General features: G+C 46.8%; 1 protein-coding gene across 3 annotated transcripts in view; it reads right to left on the bottom strand.

Annotated features, from left to right (window-relative positions):
* The window catches only part of MEGF8 (multiple EGF like domains 8), a 298122-nt gene that overhangs the window by 50894 nt on the left and 231272 nt on the right, over positions 1 to 15956 (bottom strand). For 2 of the 3 annotated variants that reach the window (XM_078651317.1, XM_078651315.1), the window contains exons 31-32: positions 11210 to 11373; positions 8332 to 8515 (exon numbers count right to left, since the gene is read on the bottom strand). In XM_078651317.1, the coding sequence (XP_078507443.1) occupies positions 8332 to 8515; positions 11210 to 11373 (348 nt within the window). The remainder of the gene's footprint in view (positions 1 to 8331; positions 8516 to 11209; positions 11374 to 15956) is intronic. The other variant, XM_078651316.1, reaches the window with a different exon arrangement.

Below are 15956 nucleotides of genomic sequence, written 5' to 3' on the forward strand. Positions count from 1 at the left end.
CCTTTGATTCCCTCTGTGGCATTTCATTTAAATGTAAGGTTCCAGGCGGCCCCCAGTAAGCACATACAGACAAGAGGAGGCCGGATGGCCCCTTAACTCCGGGCCAGCTGGAGGTGAAACAAGCATTTACAATGCAATAGGTCTCACAATGGCATTATTTTGAGCTATTTACATTGTAAATGGCAATGCCTTTAAATAAATTCAAAGGCAGTGTTATTTACAAAACCAAAGCAACACCTATTGCATTGCATAGCGTGGTGTCTGTGAAGACGGCGCTGCGCTTATTAAAGTAACAATTGAGTAAACAGTACCAGTGCTTTCCAGGACTTCCAGTAGTAGCAGGAAACAGCCACGAAACTGCTGAAACTTGGAGTGATGTGCCTACTGTCATAGTGTGAATTCCTATAGCGCTACATACCGACTTTAGCCAACTCTTTGCGCTGTAAATAACTGATGTTAATATTTCCTAATATATACATCTATCCAAACAACAAGTTCCCCACCGTCCAAGCTCCGACAGAAACAAAGGGTACAGACTCCTCTTTTCGGGCCAAACTTCTGTTTATTCAATATTAATATATATACACTGAAAAAACCATAAGTGTCAGGAGTTATATAGTTAGGAATTGGTTTTTAAAAAACCTTTGAAATTCACTCAAAAAACTATAAGTTTTAGTGGTGTTATAGTTAGCTGGACATTTTACTCATACAAAACCAATGAAATTGCTCCTATAAAGTTACTTGTACTAACTATATTTCGCGCACCCGCAATCCACTGCTGATGATGTCACATATTAGATCATTCATGACATGGTCAGTGACATCACTGATGACATCTCAAATGACATCACTGATGACATCATCCAGTGAATGTGGTTTGCTTCGTTATTTAAATATGCATTATATATATAGCAATTTACATTGAAGAATGAGTGGATATATATAAATAAATATTTGGATGGAGGATTTAGTAGCAGTGTAATTGACTGTTTACTTGACCAATTTATAATGTCTCACTAAATATAGTGGATAGTGACTAAACTGTGTGAATATCTGTATCACGTTGTCAGTTGTTGTGTAAACTGATTCTACAGTTGGTTACTAGCTATGTGAAAGTCTATATTAGTTATTGATTAGTTAACTGAGTATTTGGACAGTCACACACCCCCCACCGAACCACACACACTTTCACACTCCCATACAAAGATGTGTGAATAGTTGATTCAGTAGATATATGAAGTTAAAACTACATGTTCTAACAGTTTGGGTGAGGGAATCTCTTTATGGGTGTGGTGATTAGCAAATATATTTCTCAAAGGTACAGGTCCAACAAAGTAGAAAAATAAAAGGCAGTGTATGTGTCAGTTGTTGTATATAAATAAGTATACATAAGACACAATGATTGTGTGAGTGACTGTATGGATAACTGTATACTTGTAATAATGATTTTATAATTCACTAAGTATGACTTACTATCTATATGAATAGAAGAAGTGGTGTTTGTATAAGTGTTTTGCTAAGTAAATATGTAAGTATGATCCATTGTTTGCATAAGTGAGTAGGATGACTTCATATGTGAATAGGATGCGTGCTGTTTAATGTCGATATAGATGTATAAGTATTTTTGATAGTGTTCTATTGTTCATTGACAGCATGTATGAGTGAATCCATAGGTAAGTGATTAGATGTGTATACATCTATGAATCACTGAGTGGATTTTTAGATACTTGTATTGCTGTGACAATGGATTTAAATATGATACTCTGTATTTTACAAACAGTGATGAAAAATTGTAATAGTGTATGAAAAGGTGTATATGATTGTCACGTGGATGATGTCATCAGTGATGTCATCGGTGATGTCATTTGAGATGTCATCAGTGATGTCACTGACCATGTCATGAATGATCTAATATGTGACATCATCAGCAGTGGATTGCGGGTGCGCGAAATATAGTTAGTACAACTAACTATATAGGAGCAATTTCATTGGTTTTGTATGAGTAAAATGTCCAGCTAACTATAACACCACTAAAACTTATAGTTTTTTGAGTGAATTTCAAAGGTTTTTTAAAAACTAATTCCTAACTATATAACTCCTGAAACCTATGGTTTTTTCAGTGAATTTCAAAGGTTTTTTTAAATGCTAATTCCTAACTATATAAGGCCTGAAACCTATGGTTTTTTCAGTGAATTTCAAAGGTTTTTTAAATGCGGATTCCTAACTATATAAGGCCTGAAACCTATGGTTTTTTCAGTGAATTTCAAAGGTTTTTTTAAATGCTAATACCTAACTATATAAGGCCTGAAACCTATGATTTTTTCAGTGAATTTCAAAGGTTTTTTAAATGCTAATTCCTAACTATATAAGGCCTGAAACCTATGGTTTTTTCAGTGTTTTTAAAAAAAGAATTGATTGGCTAACTGGCTTATTAAGTGTATCTTAGTGAATACATATATTAGCGAGTAATGTTTAAATATCTAAATATATGCATGAGTGATGTAATATGTGACGTCATCAGCAGTGCATTGCAGACGTGCAAGTTATAGTGAGTCCAACTAACTATAACGTGGGAATTTCAATGGTTTTATGCAAGTAAAATTTCCAGCTAACTATAACTGGTGTGAAACCTATGGTTTTTTCAGTGAATTTCAAAGGTTTTTTAAATGCTAATTCCGAACTATAACTGGTGTGTAACCTATGGTTTTTTCAGTGAATATATATATATAAAATTTCTATGGCAAAATGAAGCCCCTCATTTTGTTCCTTTGCAAATTAAATGTTTTAAGTGTTAACACTTTATTCCAATCAAGATGACTTCAGGTGTGCCATACTTTTGTCATGAGTAAGACTGTTAGCGTTCTAGTTGTTCTTTAGAACACTCTGGGACATTTTGTCATTGGGCTATAGTTGGGCTACATCTGGCTGATATTTGGGCTACCTTTGGGCTCTTTTGTCTCTGGTGGCCATCTTGGGAGACTGCATATCAGAATTTTTTTAATGAAATATAAGAGGATTTGAGAAGTCACTCAAAATGTGCCCTAATTTTCTTTCTTCAGCACTAATCATAATTTCTATGGCAAAATGAAGCCCCTCATTTTGTTCCTTTGCAAATTAAATGTTTTAAGTGTTTATTCCAATCAAGATGACTTCAGGTGTGCCATACTTTTGTCATAAGTAAGACTGTTAGTGCTCTAGTTGTTCTTTAGAACACTCTGGGACATTCTGTCATTGGGCTATAGTTGGGCTACATCTGGCTGATATTTGGGCTACATTTGTTTTTTTTGTCTCTGGTGGCCATCTTTGGGCTACATTGGGCTACATTGGGCTACATTTGGGCTCTAACATATATATAGCCCAATGTAGCCCAATATATATTTTTTCAAAGTTAATTTTCGTAAAAACCACTGGAGCACATATCTTGAGACATAGCAAAGGCACATCGGTCTACCAGTCCCTACAATTTTGCCAAGTTTGGTGGAAAACCATTCAGCCGTTCGGGCTAGAAGTGAGTCCAACCGCCCTATGGAAATTAACATGGGGAAAACACGTTTTGGGACCCCCCCTTTCATCTCGGCCCCCGTTTGAAGAATCCCCCCCAAACTTTCAGGGAAGGAGCGGAGCGCCGTGAGGCAAAGTTAAGGAAAATTTCAGGAAGATTCCTCAACCGGCGCCAAAGTTATTCCCAATAGAATGTTGCGATTTTCCTATGGAAAACAATCCCAACTATATAAACCTACTGGCTATCGCCAGTAGGTAATAAATATATATTTGTTCAACTCACTGAGCCACCCAGTCAACCATTCAAAATCTTCGACACAACTGATTATCAGGTCTTTTGTAGAGTAAAGCAGTAAAAATACGTCTGGCCGACTCTTCTCCAATCCTACCAGCATTTGACAGGCATCACCTGTCAGGAAGGCTTCGACTTTGACAACAAACTAGTTAGCCCCCAGGGGAAGGAGCTGAATTTCTAGGAAATATCCATTTACGAGACTGTACTCCGAATGTGCGAGGCCCTTCCCAGGAAGTGGGTGGGAGGTAATGCAGACATATTTTTGCAATGAGCAAAACCGTGGTATTTAATAAGTGAAGCATTTCCGACATCCATGTTTCTCCTTCATGAAAAATAAATGTTAAATAGGCTTTGGTCGTCGCTGAGGAGATCCAGATGCAAGAACGGGCAGCCTGGCAAGACAGCTCCGAAGCTTGACTGGCTGCTGCCGAGATCTGTGTGAGTCCTGGGGGCGACCGATTCAGCGTTTCACCTTTACAGGGCAGATACAAGACTTGTCAATGTCTTGCCTCACAGTAGAAGCACAAATTAGTAATTCCCGTGTCATTCGCTATATAGTGGGAAACATTTTCAATATACTGGCGGCCAGGGGTGACCTGTCCTATATGTTAATATGTATATTATGACAGGACGATGCACCTGAGAGGACCACATACGTGCGGCACAGCGTGTGGGTGACCGGTCAGTGGCGGGGGCCTCCCTGCAAGGGATGGGTCCCAGGTCCCTGGCAAATCCCATCCACCTGAGCTGACAAGCTGATGAGGCCCCCATAGTGCATAGAAGTCCGCAACCGCTGCCTCACGGGGCTGCGCGCGTCAGTTAGGCCCCTGTGACTGAATGTACCCAGGGGCGGATTGGCACTGCGGGCACTCTGGCATGGGTCGTAGGGCCGTTGTCTCAGTGCACTCTGTAGGCCGGTTTTTCCCCCTTTACCAGTCCACAGAGAGCACTGACAGGGAGAGGAAAACAGCTTTGCTCGGTGTTCCGTCGTTTTAATCTCCCCATCGGGATGATCTCCCCCTTCCCATAAGACCCATAGGGGGAGACCAAACCGATGGGGGAGAGCATCTAGTTAGCCTGAAGCTGTATTTGTAAGCTCCCCTCTGAGTAGGAGGAGAGGGGATATCATCTAGTTAGAACATGGGCCAGTTCAGTGATGATCAGCTGTGGCCGCTCCTCGCCCCCCTGCCCCGCCAAGCAATCACACTGATGGTGGGCTGGGGAGGGATGATTGTGTGCCAGATTCGGCCTCCCAGGGGGCCAGGTGTTGCTCAGGCCTTTGAGCCATTTTCACATCGGCCCCCCCTGGGGCCCACGCAGCCCAGAAACAGTGTTTGCATTCACACCTCGCGCACAGCCCTTCATTTAGGGCATAGTGGGCGAGGAAGAATGGGTCTCGCAGTGGGGGCCAGGTGATGTGGGGAACTGCACCATCTTCACCCTAGCCCCCCCCCCCCCCCACCCCCCACATGGATGGCCAAGAAGCGGTTTTTGCTTTAGCCCCTCTCCTGCCACACCATTGCCCTGAGGCAGTGAAGGGCTGGGGAGGGCTGAGTAATTTACAAATAGCTGGAGAGCTGAGGAATCATTTGGTGATAGAAAGGGGCCTCGCTGTTTTCAGATGCTCATGCGTTGGAGGGCTGGGGAATCATTTTTTAATAGAAAGGGGCCTTGCTGTTTTCAGGTGCTCCTGCGCTGGAGGGCTGGGGAATCATTTGGTGATAGAAAGGGGCCTCGCTGTTTTCAGGTGCTCCTGCGCTGGAGGGCTGGGGAATCATTTTTTAATAGAAAGGGGCCTTGCTGTTTTCAGGTGCTCCTGCGCTGGAGGGCTGGGGAATCATTCTGTGATAGAAAGGGGCCTCGCTGTTTTCAGATGCTCATGCGTTGGAGGGCTGGGGAATAATTTTTTAAGAGAAAGGGGCCTCGCTGTTTTCAGGTGCTCCTGCGCTGGAGGGCTGGGGAATCATTTGGTGATAGAAAGGGGCCTCGCTGTTTTCAGATGCTTCTGCGCTGGAGGGCAGGGGACTCATTTGGTAATAGAAAGGGGCCTGTCTGATTTTCAGGTGCTCAGCTTGTAGGACATTGACACCTTGGCCCTGTGTCCTTCCCAAGAACAATATCCTCCCATTTACATTCCTTGTGCGTTTCATGAAAGGGCACGCCCACAAATGTTGGCCACGCCCACAAATGTTGGCCACGTCCCGCAAATGTTGGCCACGCCCCCCAAATGTGGGCCACTTTTTTCGTCAGTGCCCGGGCCAAATTGTGATCCCAATACGACCCTGAATGTACCCCAACCCCAACTATGGCCTTATAAAAGCACCATCCTGTCACGATATACCTCGATATTCATTCACAGGAGAGCACTCTGTAGCACTGATCATGGCCATAGCGTGCATCCACCTCTCTGTGGTTTCTTCCCCTCAGTAAAACCCCCTTCCGTGTGGGGTCCTGAAATCTCTGGCACGGAGCAGCGGGCCGTGTTTACACCGCCCAGCTCCTCTCTATGGACCGTGGTTAGCCTGCAATGCCTGGAGAGGACCGCCTGAAGCGGGGAACTATGGCAGCAGGACAACGCACTGACAGGTCTGGCATCTATTTCCGGTGCAGCGCTTCGAGGCTGGACATGCTTGAAATTAAGCACCAGCCACCAAACATAGGTACTCAACCCAATGGTAGTTGAGGTGGTCTGGCGGCAATGATATTACTCTTTCATACTACTAATAGTTCTAAAATACGCTAGCGATATTAATTATTAATAATATTGGCAACAATATACGGATTAATAATGAAAATGATAATGAACTGCCCTATGTGGGAAGCTCTGATGAAGTCGACATGCGATTTGTGGAGAGCAATTTTTTTTCCTGACGCACTTTCACGCACTGCTCTATAATAGTTTAATGGCTCTTACGGCACCCTGGAAAAGATTCGAAGGACTGACTGCAACTTTTACACCGAGGTGTCTATGGAGGTCGGGGGGGGGATGGGATATGTAATTTTTGGCAGCATTATGCCATGCTGGAACCGGAGCGTGTCATCGTGGCACCAAGGCGCCTTAACAGCACATGTAACAAACTAGTCACTGTGATTGTCGGATCCAGCCAAGTGATACCTAAATAAATATATACACACGTATGTACAAGATGAAGAGACAGACACCCAAGTACATGAATGAAAGAGTAGATGCGTCAATGAGTTAATTGATGTATACATATGATCGACAGACTCGATCCAACATTCGGTATAAAAACATAAATAAGCCAATGAATGAATGGGTGAACACACAAACCACCTAAAAAGAGGCTTGCTCACCTTAATGAACATGTAGATGAACACATAAGTAGGTGAATGGGTGACCAGCTAGTTGAGTAAACAATGATCGATCTATTGTCTTTATGGGGCCATGTGTTTCTAAATCGAAACACATGGCCCCATGAAAATAAGAAAGTACTTTGACAGCAGCAAAGCAGACGACCCTTTCCAAATCGGCCGGATGAAAAGGAGTAAGGGCAGCGGCTACAAAACCCCAGGCCAACGTTTAGCATAAACGGTGATGCTAGCCAATGGAAAGGAGGGTCGGGGCTTCAATCCCCTTTCTTAAATCTGATCTTTTACAAAATCTCTCCCCCATCGAGCAGCGCTTTGCGCTGCAAAGCCAGGCGAGACCTAAAAAGGCTCCCTTTGATGCATGCATGTTGCTGCAGGGAATAGAAAGCAGGCAACGCTCAGGTGCTACTGAACGTATCCCGGTGTCTGAAAATTACACCGGAACATGTTCAGCATATTTCTGTGGGGACCAACCCCTTAGCACGGGGGGGGACAGTGTCCACCCTGTGAAAAGACTGAAAAGGACGCTGTGTACATGCGTGTACCCCCGACTTGAGACCTGGCAATAGCACACACCACACAAGAAGCACCACACTAATGAATAACAGGCTGCCACACACGTATAAAGAACAGCTGGATGTCACACAATCACACCAATGAATAACAGGCTGCCACACACACCGTATGAAGAACAGCTGGATGTCATACACTCATACCAATGAATAACAGGCTGCCACACACCGTATGAAGAACAGCTGGATGTCATACTCACACCAATAAATAACAGGCTGCCACACACGTATAAAGAACAGCTGGATGCCACGCACTCACGCCAATGACTAACAGGCTGCCACACACCGTATAAAGAACCGCTGGATGTCACGCACTCACGCCAATGAATAACAGGCTGCCACACACCGTATAAAGAACCGCTGGATGTCACACTCACACCAATGAATAACAGGCTGCCACACACCGTATGAAGAACAGCTGGATGTCACACTCACACCAATGAATAACAGGCTGCCACACACCGTATTAAGAACAGCCGACTGGCAGTCAACTAGACACATGAGGTAACCACCGGGGAACATCAACTGGTTCACAGGGGCTCATAATATAGCCACATACTTGAGGTTACATGCCATCACTACCAACCATGTGTATCCCCACTCCCTGTCTTCCCTTCCTCCCAGTGGCCTCACCATTTCCGTGGTCGCCTCCAGCACTGCCCACTCCCTCACCTGTGCGGTTGGGCAGGATCCAAGTGTTGCAGTTGATCTGGTAGAAGAGGATGTTGTTGCTGAACTCCTGCTGCTCCGTCCGGCCCCCGATCACAACCATGGTATCACGAACGATTGCTGCCACATGGAAGAAGTGTGACAGTGGCTGTGTGGACAAAAGCAAGCAAAGGATCTTTAAACTCTTCCCTGGGATGGGACTGTCCACACGGTACCTCAACACTCCCTTCTGTGAGGCCACTCGGACAACCTATTACACCTCACTCAGTAACCCTCAAACACCACCTCCACCACTCGGATAAATCACCCCCATCTTCAATAACCAGCTTTTCTGGAGCCTGTCTGCAGCTGGTCTCCTCCACTTCCTATTTATTCTTGCCCACCCCTCTACTCCCATGCTTGAGGTTCGCTAGTCGCTCGGCTAACACTAAAGTTTTCAGGCTCTCCCAAACTCAACGTATGTCCACAACCATTTTTGTTTATAGATGTGGCAATTTTGCTTTACCCAGCTGATTGGAGAAGCATCTGTTGCTGTAAAGTGAGTTTTTTGCCAGATGTGTTTACAACAAACTTTGTTTCCCATACTAATGGAGTTCAAAAGTATCAAGAACTACTGAGAGCTACAAACATGGTGTTCTGAGGGAGCAGGCCCTCACCTGCTCCACAGAAATCCTAAGAGAAGAATGGAGAGAAAAATCTAATACTATTAGACAGGCTGTCTGGACATTTAACTTGAGACCCCTGCCCAGCGGAAGGTCTGTGGCAACTGTGACATGACTCTGCGATGAAAAGCATAGTAATAAACCACTGTGAGTAAATGTCAAAATATTAGAGTCACCAGACAGAAGTGAGCGAAGAACAAGGTCTGTGGTCTATGCGTCATTTAATTTTATAATTTAGACAACTGCGGAGTTATCCATTAATATGTTGATAATCCCTAATTTACATGATTTTTTAAGGACTAAAACAGGTATCAATCATTCTATCTAACACAGGATTATTCAATCCATGTATAAACGCACGTCTCTCATTTATTTATAATCCGCGAATTGTGGCTCACCTTATAAAGAAAAGGTGTCAGAACCCAACTGCAATAAGTTATTGCAGTCAAGTTATGACGTCACAATGCCTGCAGCCAGAGCCAGCAGCTGCGGTGAAAGGCAGGTCAGGCGACAGAGCACCCGTTTAAAGCAAAGAAAATGGAGCACTGCTCATCTTTCTTCTGCTCCATTTTACTACCTTATAGTGACAAGCAGAAAAAACATTTAGATTTTTTTCACTCCTTATATATTTATAGAAAAGTGAGGCTCTTTCTGCTTGTTTCTACACTTTCCAAACTACTCCAGCTTTATTGTTTTAACTTGCTTGTATTGAATGGTTTCTAACATAACTTTGCAACAAATAGCGAACAAGTTTTGATGAGTTTATATTTGCACTAAAGGTTCCGTTTTTATTCTCCACGTTTGCAAACATGTGAAAGAGCTACGCACCAAGGTTTTAAGTGGTTTTAAAAAAAAACTGACATACAGTATACGGATATTTCAAGTCACCTCGGAGAGCCATAACCCAATAAAGGGACTCTACCTTCGGCCTCGTTCTTCTATTTGTTTATGGAACTCCTCTGTCACATGCAATAGACTTATAATTAGGGCTCCCGGTTCTATGGTATTTATTTTTTTGACATTTCCGTCTGTATTTATCCATATTTATTTTTGGTTCATTTTACCTGTATTTATCCATATTAATTTTGGGTTTTGTGGAAAAAGGAAGCAGAAATGTGTTCCACATTTATTTAACCAGTAAATATGCACTCATGCTTGAATGCCTACAAGGTTTCAACGCTGTAAAGACCCGCAGAAAATAAATTAATTCACTTTTAAAAAAATACGCAAATTTCAGTATCAACCTTGTGCATATCTACTATTAATAAAGCCACTTTGCAAAAATGTATTTCTTTTTTAGCCCCTTACTTATCAATCCACACAGCCATTGAACTGGAAATCATGGCAGAAGGTATTTAGAATTACTCAAAAAGTTACCCAATTTCTGTTTTTATCCACATTTAAATATAAATACAGAGAAGAAAATAAATGTTTTCTGTCTGTGTTCATCTGTAAAAATCAGTAAAAACGGAAAAGAGGGAGCCTTACTTATAATGTACGGCAGGGGGTACTTTATCCCTTATATGATACCATGGTTTATGTGTATACAGATTACAGGGGTTCAGGGAGGGGGTCCCATATCTTTACCTTACAAGATTAGGAGATTCTCTGGCAGGCTGGTCAGAGTTTAAATACCCCCTCACTGCTGCATGTACAGGTTCAAGGAGAGGGATGGAAATAAGCATCAGTTTTCCTTTTCTCCAAGAGGCCAAAGTCATCTATGAGGCCAGTGAAATCTACCAGGTGTGACGCCCAAAGAGTGGTGGACATTCCCTCAGGCACCTCAACATCTCCACAGTCTTCCTGTCTCTGGATTCATCATATCCCCGGTTGTCTTCCTCCCCCTTTTCGCATTTCAACAGTCCTCTTTGCCTTGCTCCATTGCTTGCCGCAGTGTTGTTTACTCCACCTCGTAGGTTCTATCCCACCCTCTACTTGTTACTCCCACCTGGAACCTTCCTTCTCATGCTGACCCCCCTTCTGGTCCGCTCCACCAGTCAAACTCGCTTTCCTCTATTTGTGTCACTTCATTCCAGCTCTCTGCACCAGTCACTTCCACTCAATCTGTGCCTCCACCTTCGCTTCGCCATCCTCCATCCATCCTCTCTCCTCCAGCAGTCCAGCTCACAGCCATCCTCTTCCTCAGACCTTCTCACCCCCTCCTGTGCTGGTAGCTTTACCTTTCTGCCCTGTGAAGGCGCCAGGAGGCTCCACGTCAGGTTTGGGTAGGACAGGCTGTACAGCTCTGGGGAGGCAGACACCACCTCCACGTGGAAACGATGCCCTCCAAAGACATACACCGCATCCGTGGCTTCGTGATACACGGCAGAGTGCCCGTAGAGACCTGCAGAGCAGTGGCAAAGGGGAGAGAAGGAAAAACAGAAAACAAGATTACTGTCACCTCAAACATGAAGAGAGACAGATGTAGGAAAGAGATCAGGAGAAAGAGCAGAAGATTGTGAGAGGGAGCACATTCAGAGCAATCCTTGCAGACACACAGAAGGCTCTTTATGCTCTGCTTGAGCTCATCTCCTAGTGATAGGATAAGGGATTGTATATTCAGTCAATCAAAGCACACCCGCAAGCGGTCTGGTGGCTAAGATTTTTGGTGCACACTCCCAACACGACGTGTGACTTCCTTTTGGCCACTCTGCTTCACTGTGCAAATACAATTTTGACTTATTTATGGATTGATTTATTAGGAGTCTGCCTGACATTTTTTTCTTGGAGCACAGCTCCCATTTGCTCTGCTGTTTTTTGTTGACTGCTTCTGTAAGCTTGTGTTTATATGTGGACTTTTGAGTTTCATTTGGGATTGTTAAAAGTTATATCTGTGCCCAAAGGAACATTAGCACCTGGCTTGGGAAAGTGGATGGCTTGAAACCGATGGAGTTGAAGTAGGGAGGGGGCAAGGGAGGGAGAGTTCAGTTCCACGGTTCCTCGCAGGAGGACAATGAAACACAGCGGACGAGCTTATATTGGCACAAACACAAGATTATAAAATGGCCTCGTCGAAGGCCCGAGTCAAAGCACAGAGTCCGGAGGTAAATAGGTTGCGACAGACCAACGAGAGGAGTAGTTACACAGTTCTAACTCACACACACCCCAGATTTGCACTGTTACAGGAAACCCACCTGGTGGGCAACAACTGCAGACAAACATAAATGGAAAATACCCTGTAAGAATCGGTTCAAAGAGTGTAGTGCTGTAGATGCACTTATTTGCATACTCCTGCAATGTAGTGTTGGGCACCGACATTACAAATAGTTTTTCTTGTTTGGAAGTTTTGAGTCATGGGATTCTTTGTGGCTTCTCCTTATGCAATAATGCACACAGGCACAAACTCTACAATGTTTCAGGAGGTGCAAGTGGCGTGTACAGAAGAGTAGGTATATGTTCTGTGTATTGTTAGGTGAAGAATTTGTATTGAATGGAAACAGATGGTATCCCTGCCTAGAGGAAGCTGGCTCTGTATATACTATAACAACGTAAGGTATAGTGTGCACAGTCCAGGGAGTCCACAGAGGTAGGTATAGCAGAGGCTAAATGAGATAATCACTAACCAGTGCCACTGAGGGTGCATCCTTCGTGCTGGCCTAAACCCAGAATCGCCCCAGGCTTAGGTCCAGGGGCTTTGCTCCCACAACCCAGTGGCCTGCCGGCAGCAACCAACCGGAGGCCCCCTATCCCGCATTGGATAACATTGGGCCTCAACACTGCACCCGGACGCCCTAGTGCCACTGAGGGAGTAACAAGAGTGCATCCTTGACCCTGGGAGACTCGAGTCTACCCCCAGAATACCAACTCCCACAACAAAGTACTTACCTTTGAACCGATGACACTATTTTCCTCTATAGGATAACATTGACCGTTTTTTTCTGTGACAAGTTTCCAAGTGCGGAGGTGGAAAATCTATGAAAACCTTGCACAACTCTACTAAATAACAAAAAAGAATTTACATACCCGTTTATAGGAAATGTCCCAGTGTAGTATCCAGGTATACTATACTGTGTAAGAAAAGTAATCTGAAAGTAATCTACTGGTCATTTTACTAAAAAGCCCATTCAAAGTTTATGTGCTGTATTTCCAAAGCATTACTTTTCTCAGTAACAGTACTGTAACTCAAAACAAAGTGCAGAAACAATTATAATCCAAACTGTGTTACAACTGTATATTTACTGCAAAGTATTTATCGAGCCAGGGGTGAACGGGTCTCCTGGGAAGCGTCATTCCTTGCGCCGCCCCCGGGCCTCTGCGTGTCGGATGCATATGGAAGCACGGTTTCGGAATCAGTCTTCAATGTTCTGCTTTTGGCCTGGGTGGAAACAGGCCAACCGCTGTTGAGTGTTTCTGACCCCCAGAAACTGAACATAATGACGACAGGTTGGGATGCATGTTTATGAATGTAGCTCCGCCCCGTTTGTATGAAGGTGGTTGGGAAGTGCTCCCCAGGATGTTAACTTTGGAGTCCTACGTCGCCAGCACCGCAGGTGTGCGCCTTCCAGGGGTGAAGGATCCCACACAGCTATCTTTTTTGACGCAGGGGTGTCCACTCAGGGCCGGCGCTAGGCATGGGCAGTGTGGGCAGCTGCCCAGGGCCTCGCACTCCGCTGAAAGACAGGGGGCCCCGCTTCACTGTGAAATGCCTCACTTTCACAGCTTGCCTACCTGCTCCTCCAGGGCCCCCTCCCCACACAATCACAATACACATGCAAGAGGTCTGTTGGCATTCCTGGGGGTGCAGGGGTGGGGGGGGTGGGGGGGGACAAACAGTGGGGAAGGCACAGCAGCCAGGCCAGCAATTATGGCTCACATTGTCTGGGGCGGGGCAGCGCCTCTGTTAAGGACCGGCCATTCCCTCTCTGCATTTTGTTTCTTGGTGACAGAAGGCCCCTTTGTTTCCAGGACCAGCCAGACACAGGGAAGGAGAGGTGGGTGAGGGAAGGAGGGAGACACAGGGAAGGAGAGGTGGGTGAGGGAAGGAGGGAGACACGGGTAAGGAGAGGTGGGTGAGGGGAGGAGGGAGACACAGGTAAGGAGAGGTGGGTGAGGGGAGGAGGGAGACACAGGTAAGGAGAGGTGGGTGAGGGGAGGAGGGAGACACAGGTAAGGAGGTGGGTGAGGGGAGGAGGGAGACACAGGGAAGGAGAGGTGGGTGAGGGGAGGAGGGAGACACAGGGAAGGAGAGGTGGGTGAGGGGAGGAGGGAGACACAGGTAAGGAGAGGTGCGTGAGGGGAGGAGGGAGACACAGGTAAGGAGAGGTGGGTGAGGGGAGGAGGGAGACAGGGAAGGAGAGGTGGGTGAGGGGAGGAGGGAGACACAGGGAAGGAGAGGTGGGTGAGGGAAGGAGGGAGACACAGGGAAGGAGAGGTGGGTGAGGGGAGGAGGGAGACACAGGTAAGGAGAGGTGGGTGAGGGGAGGAGGGAGACACGGGTAAGGAGAGGTGGGTGAGGGGAGGAGGGAGACACAGGGAAGGAGAGGTGGGTGAGGGAAGGAGGGAGACACAGGGAAGGAGAGGTGGGTGAGGGGAGGAGGGAGACACAGGTAAGGAGAGGTGGGTGAGGGGAGGAGGGAGACAGGGAAGGAGAGGTGGGTGAGGGGAGGAGGGAGACACAGGGAAGGAGAGGTGGGTGAGGGGAGGAGGGAGACAGGGAAGGAGAGGTGGGTGAGGGGAGGAGGGAGACACAGGGAAGGAGAGGTGGGTGAGGGAAGGAGGGAGACACAGGGAAGGAGAGGTGGGTGAGGGGAGGAGGGAGACACAGGTAAGGAGAGGTGCGTGAGGGGAGGAGGGAGACACAGGTAAGGAGAGGTGCGTGAGGGGAGGAGGGAGACACAGGTAAGGAGAGGTGGGTGAGGGGAGGAGGGAGACACTGGTAAGGAGAGGTGGGTGAGGGGAGGAGGGAGACACAGGGAAGGAGAGGTGCGTGAGGGGAGGAGGGAGACACAGGTAAGGAGAGGTGCGTGAGGGGAGGAGGGAGACACAGGTAAGGAGAGGTGGGTGAGGGGAGGAGGGAGACAGGGAAGGAGAGGTGGGTGAGGGGAGGAGGGAGACACAGGGAAGGAGAGGTGGGTGAGGGAAGGAGGGAGACACAGGGAAGGAGAGGTGGGTGAGGGGAGGAGGGAGACACAGGTAAGGAGAGGTGGGTGAGGGGAGGAGGGAGACAGGGAAGGAGAGGTGGGTGAGGGGAGGAGGGAGACACAGGGAAGGAGAGGTGGGTGAGGGGAGGAGGGAGACAGGGAAGGAGAGGTGGGTGAGGGGAGGAGGGAGACACAGGGAAGGAGAGGTGGGTGAGGGAAGGAGGGAGACACAGGGAAGGAGAGGTGGGTGAGGGGAGGAGGGAGACACAGGTAAGGAGAGGTGCGTGAGGGGAGGAGGGAGACACAGGTAAGGAGAGGTGCGTGAGGGGAGGAGGGAGACACAGGTAAGGAGAGGTGGGTGAGGGGAGGAGGGAGACACTGGTAAGGAGAGGTGGGTGAGGGGAGGAGGGAGACACAGGGAAGGAGAGGTGGGTGAGGGGAGGAGGGAGACACAGGGAAGGAGAGGTGGGTGAGGGGAGGAGGGAGACACGGGTAAGGAGAGGTGGGTGAGGGGAGGAGGGAGACACGGGTAAGGAGAGGTGGGTGAGGGGAGGAGGGAGACACGGGTAAGGAGAGGTGGGTGAGGGGAGGAGGGAGACACAGGGAAGGAGAGGTGGGTGAGGGGAGGAGGGAGACACAGGTAAGGAGAGGTGGGTGAGGGGAGGAGGGAGACACAGGTAAGGAGAGGTGGGTGAGGGGAGGAGGGAGACACAGGTAAGGAGAGGTGGGTGAGGGGAGGAGGGAGACACAGGTAAGGAGAGGTGGGTGAGGGGGGGGGGAGGGAGCAGCCAGATCAACTGGCTTTTGTTAACTTTTGCATTACCCATTTTTATGGGAATGTGTAATT

This window comes from Lissotriton helveticus, chromosome 7 (assembly GCF_964261635.1).
Source record: "Lissotriton helveticus chromosome 7, aLisHel1.1, whole genome shotgun sequence".
Taxonomy (NCBI): domain Eukaryota; kingdom Metazoa; phylum Chordata; class Amphibia; order Caudata; family Salamandridae; genus Lissotriton; species Lissotriton helveticus.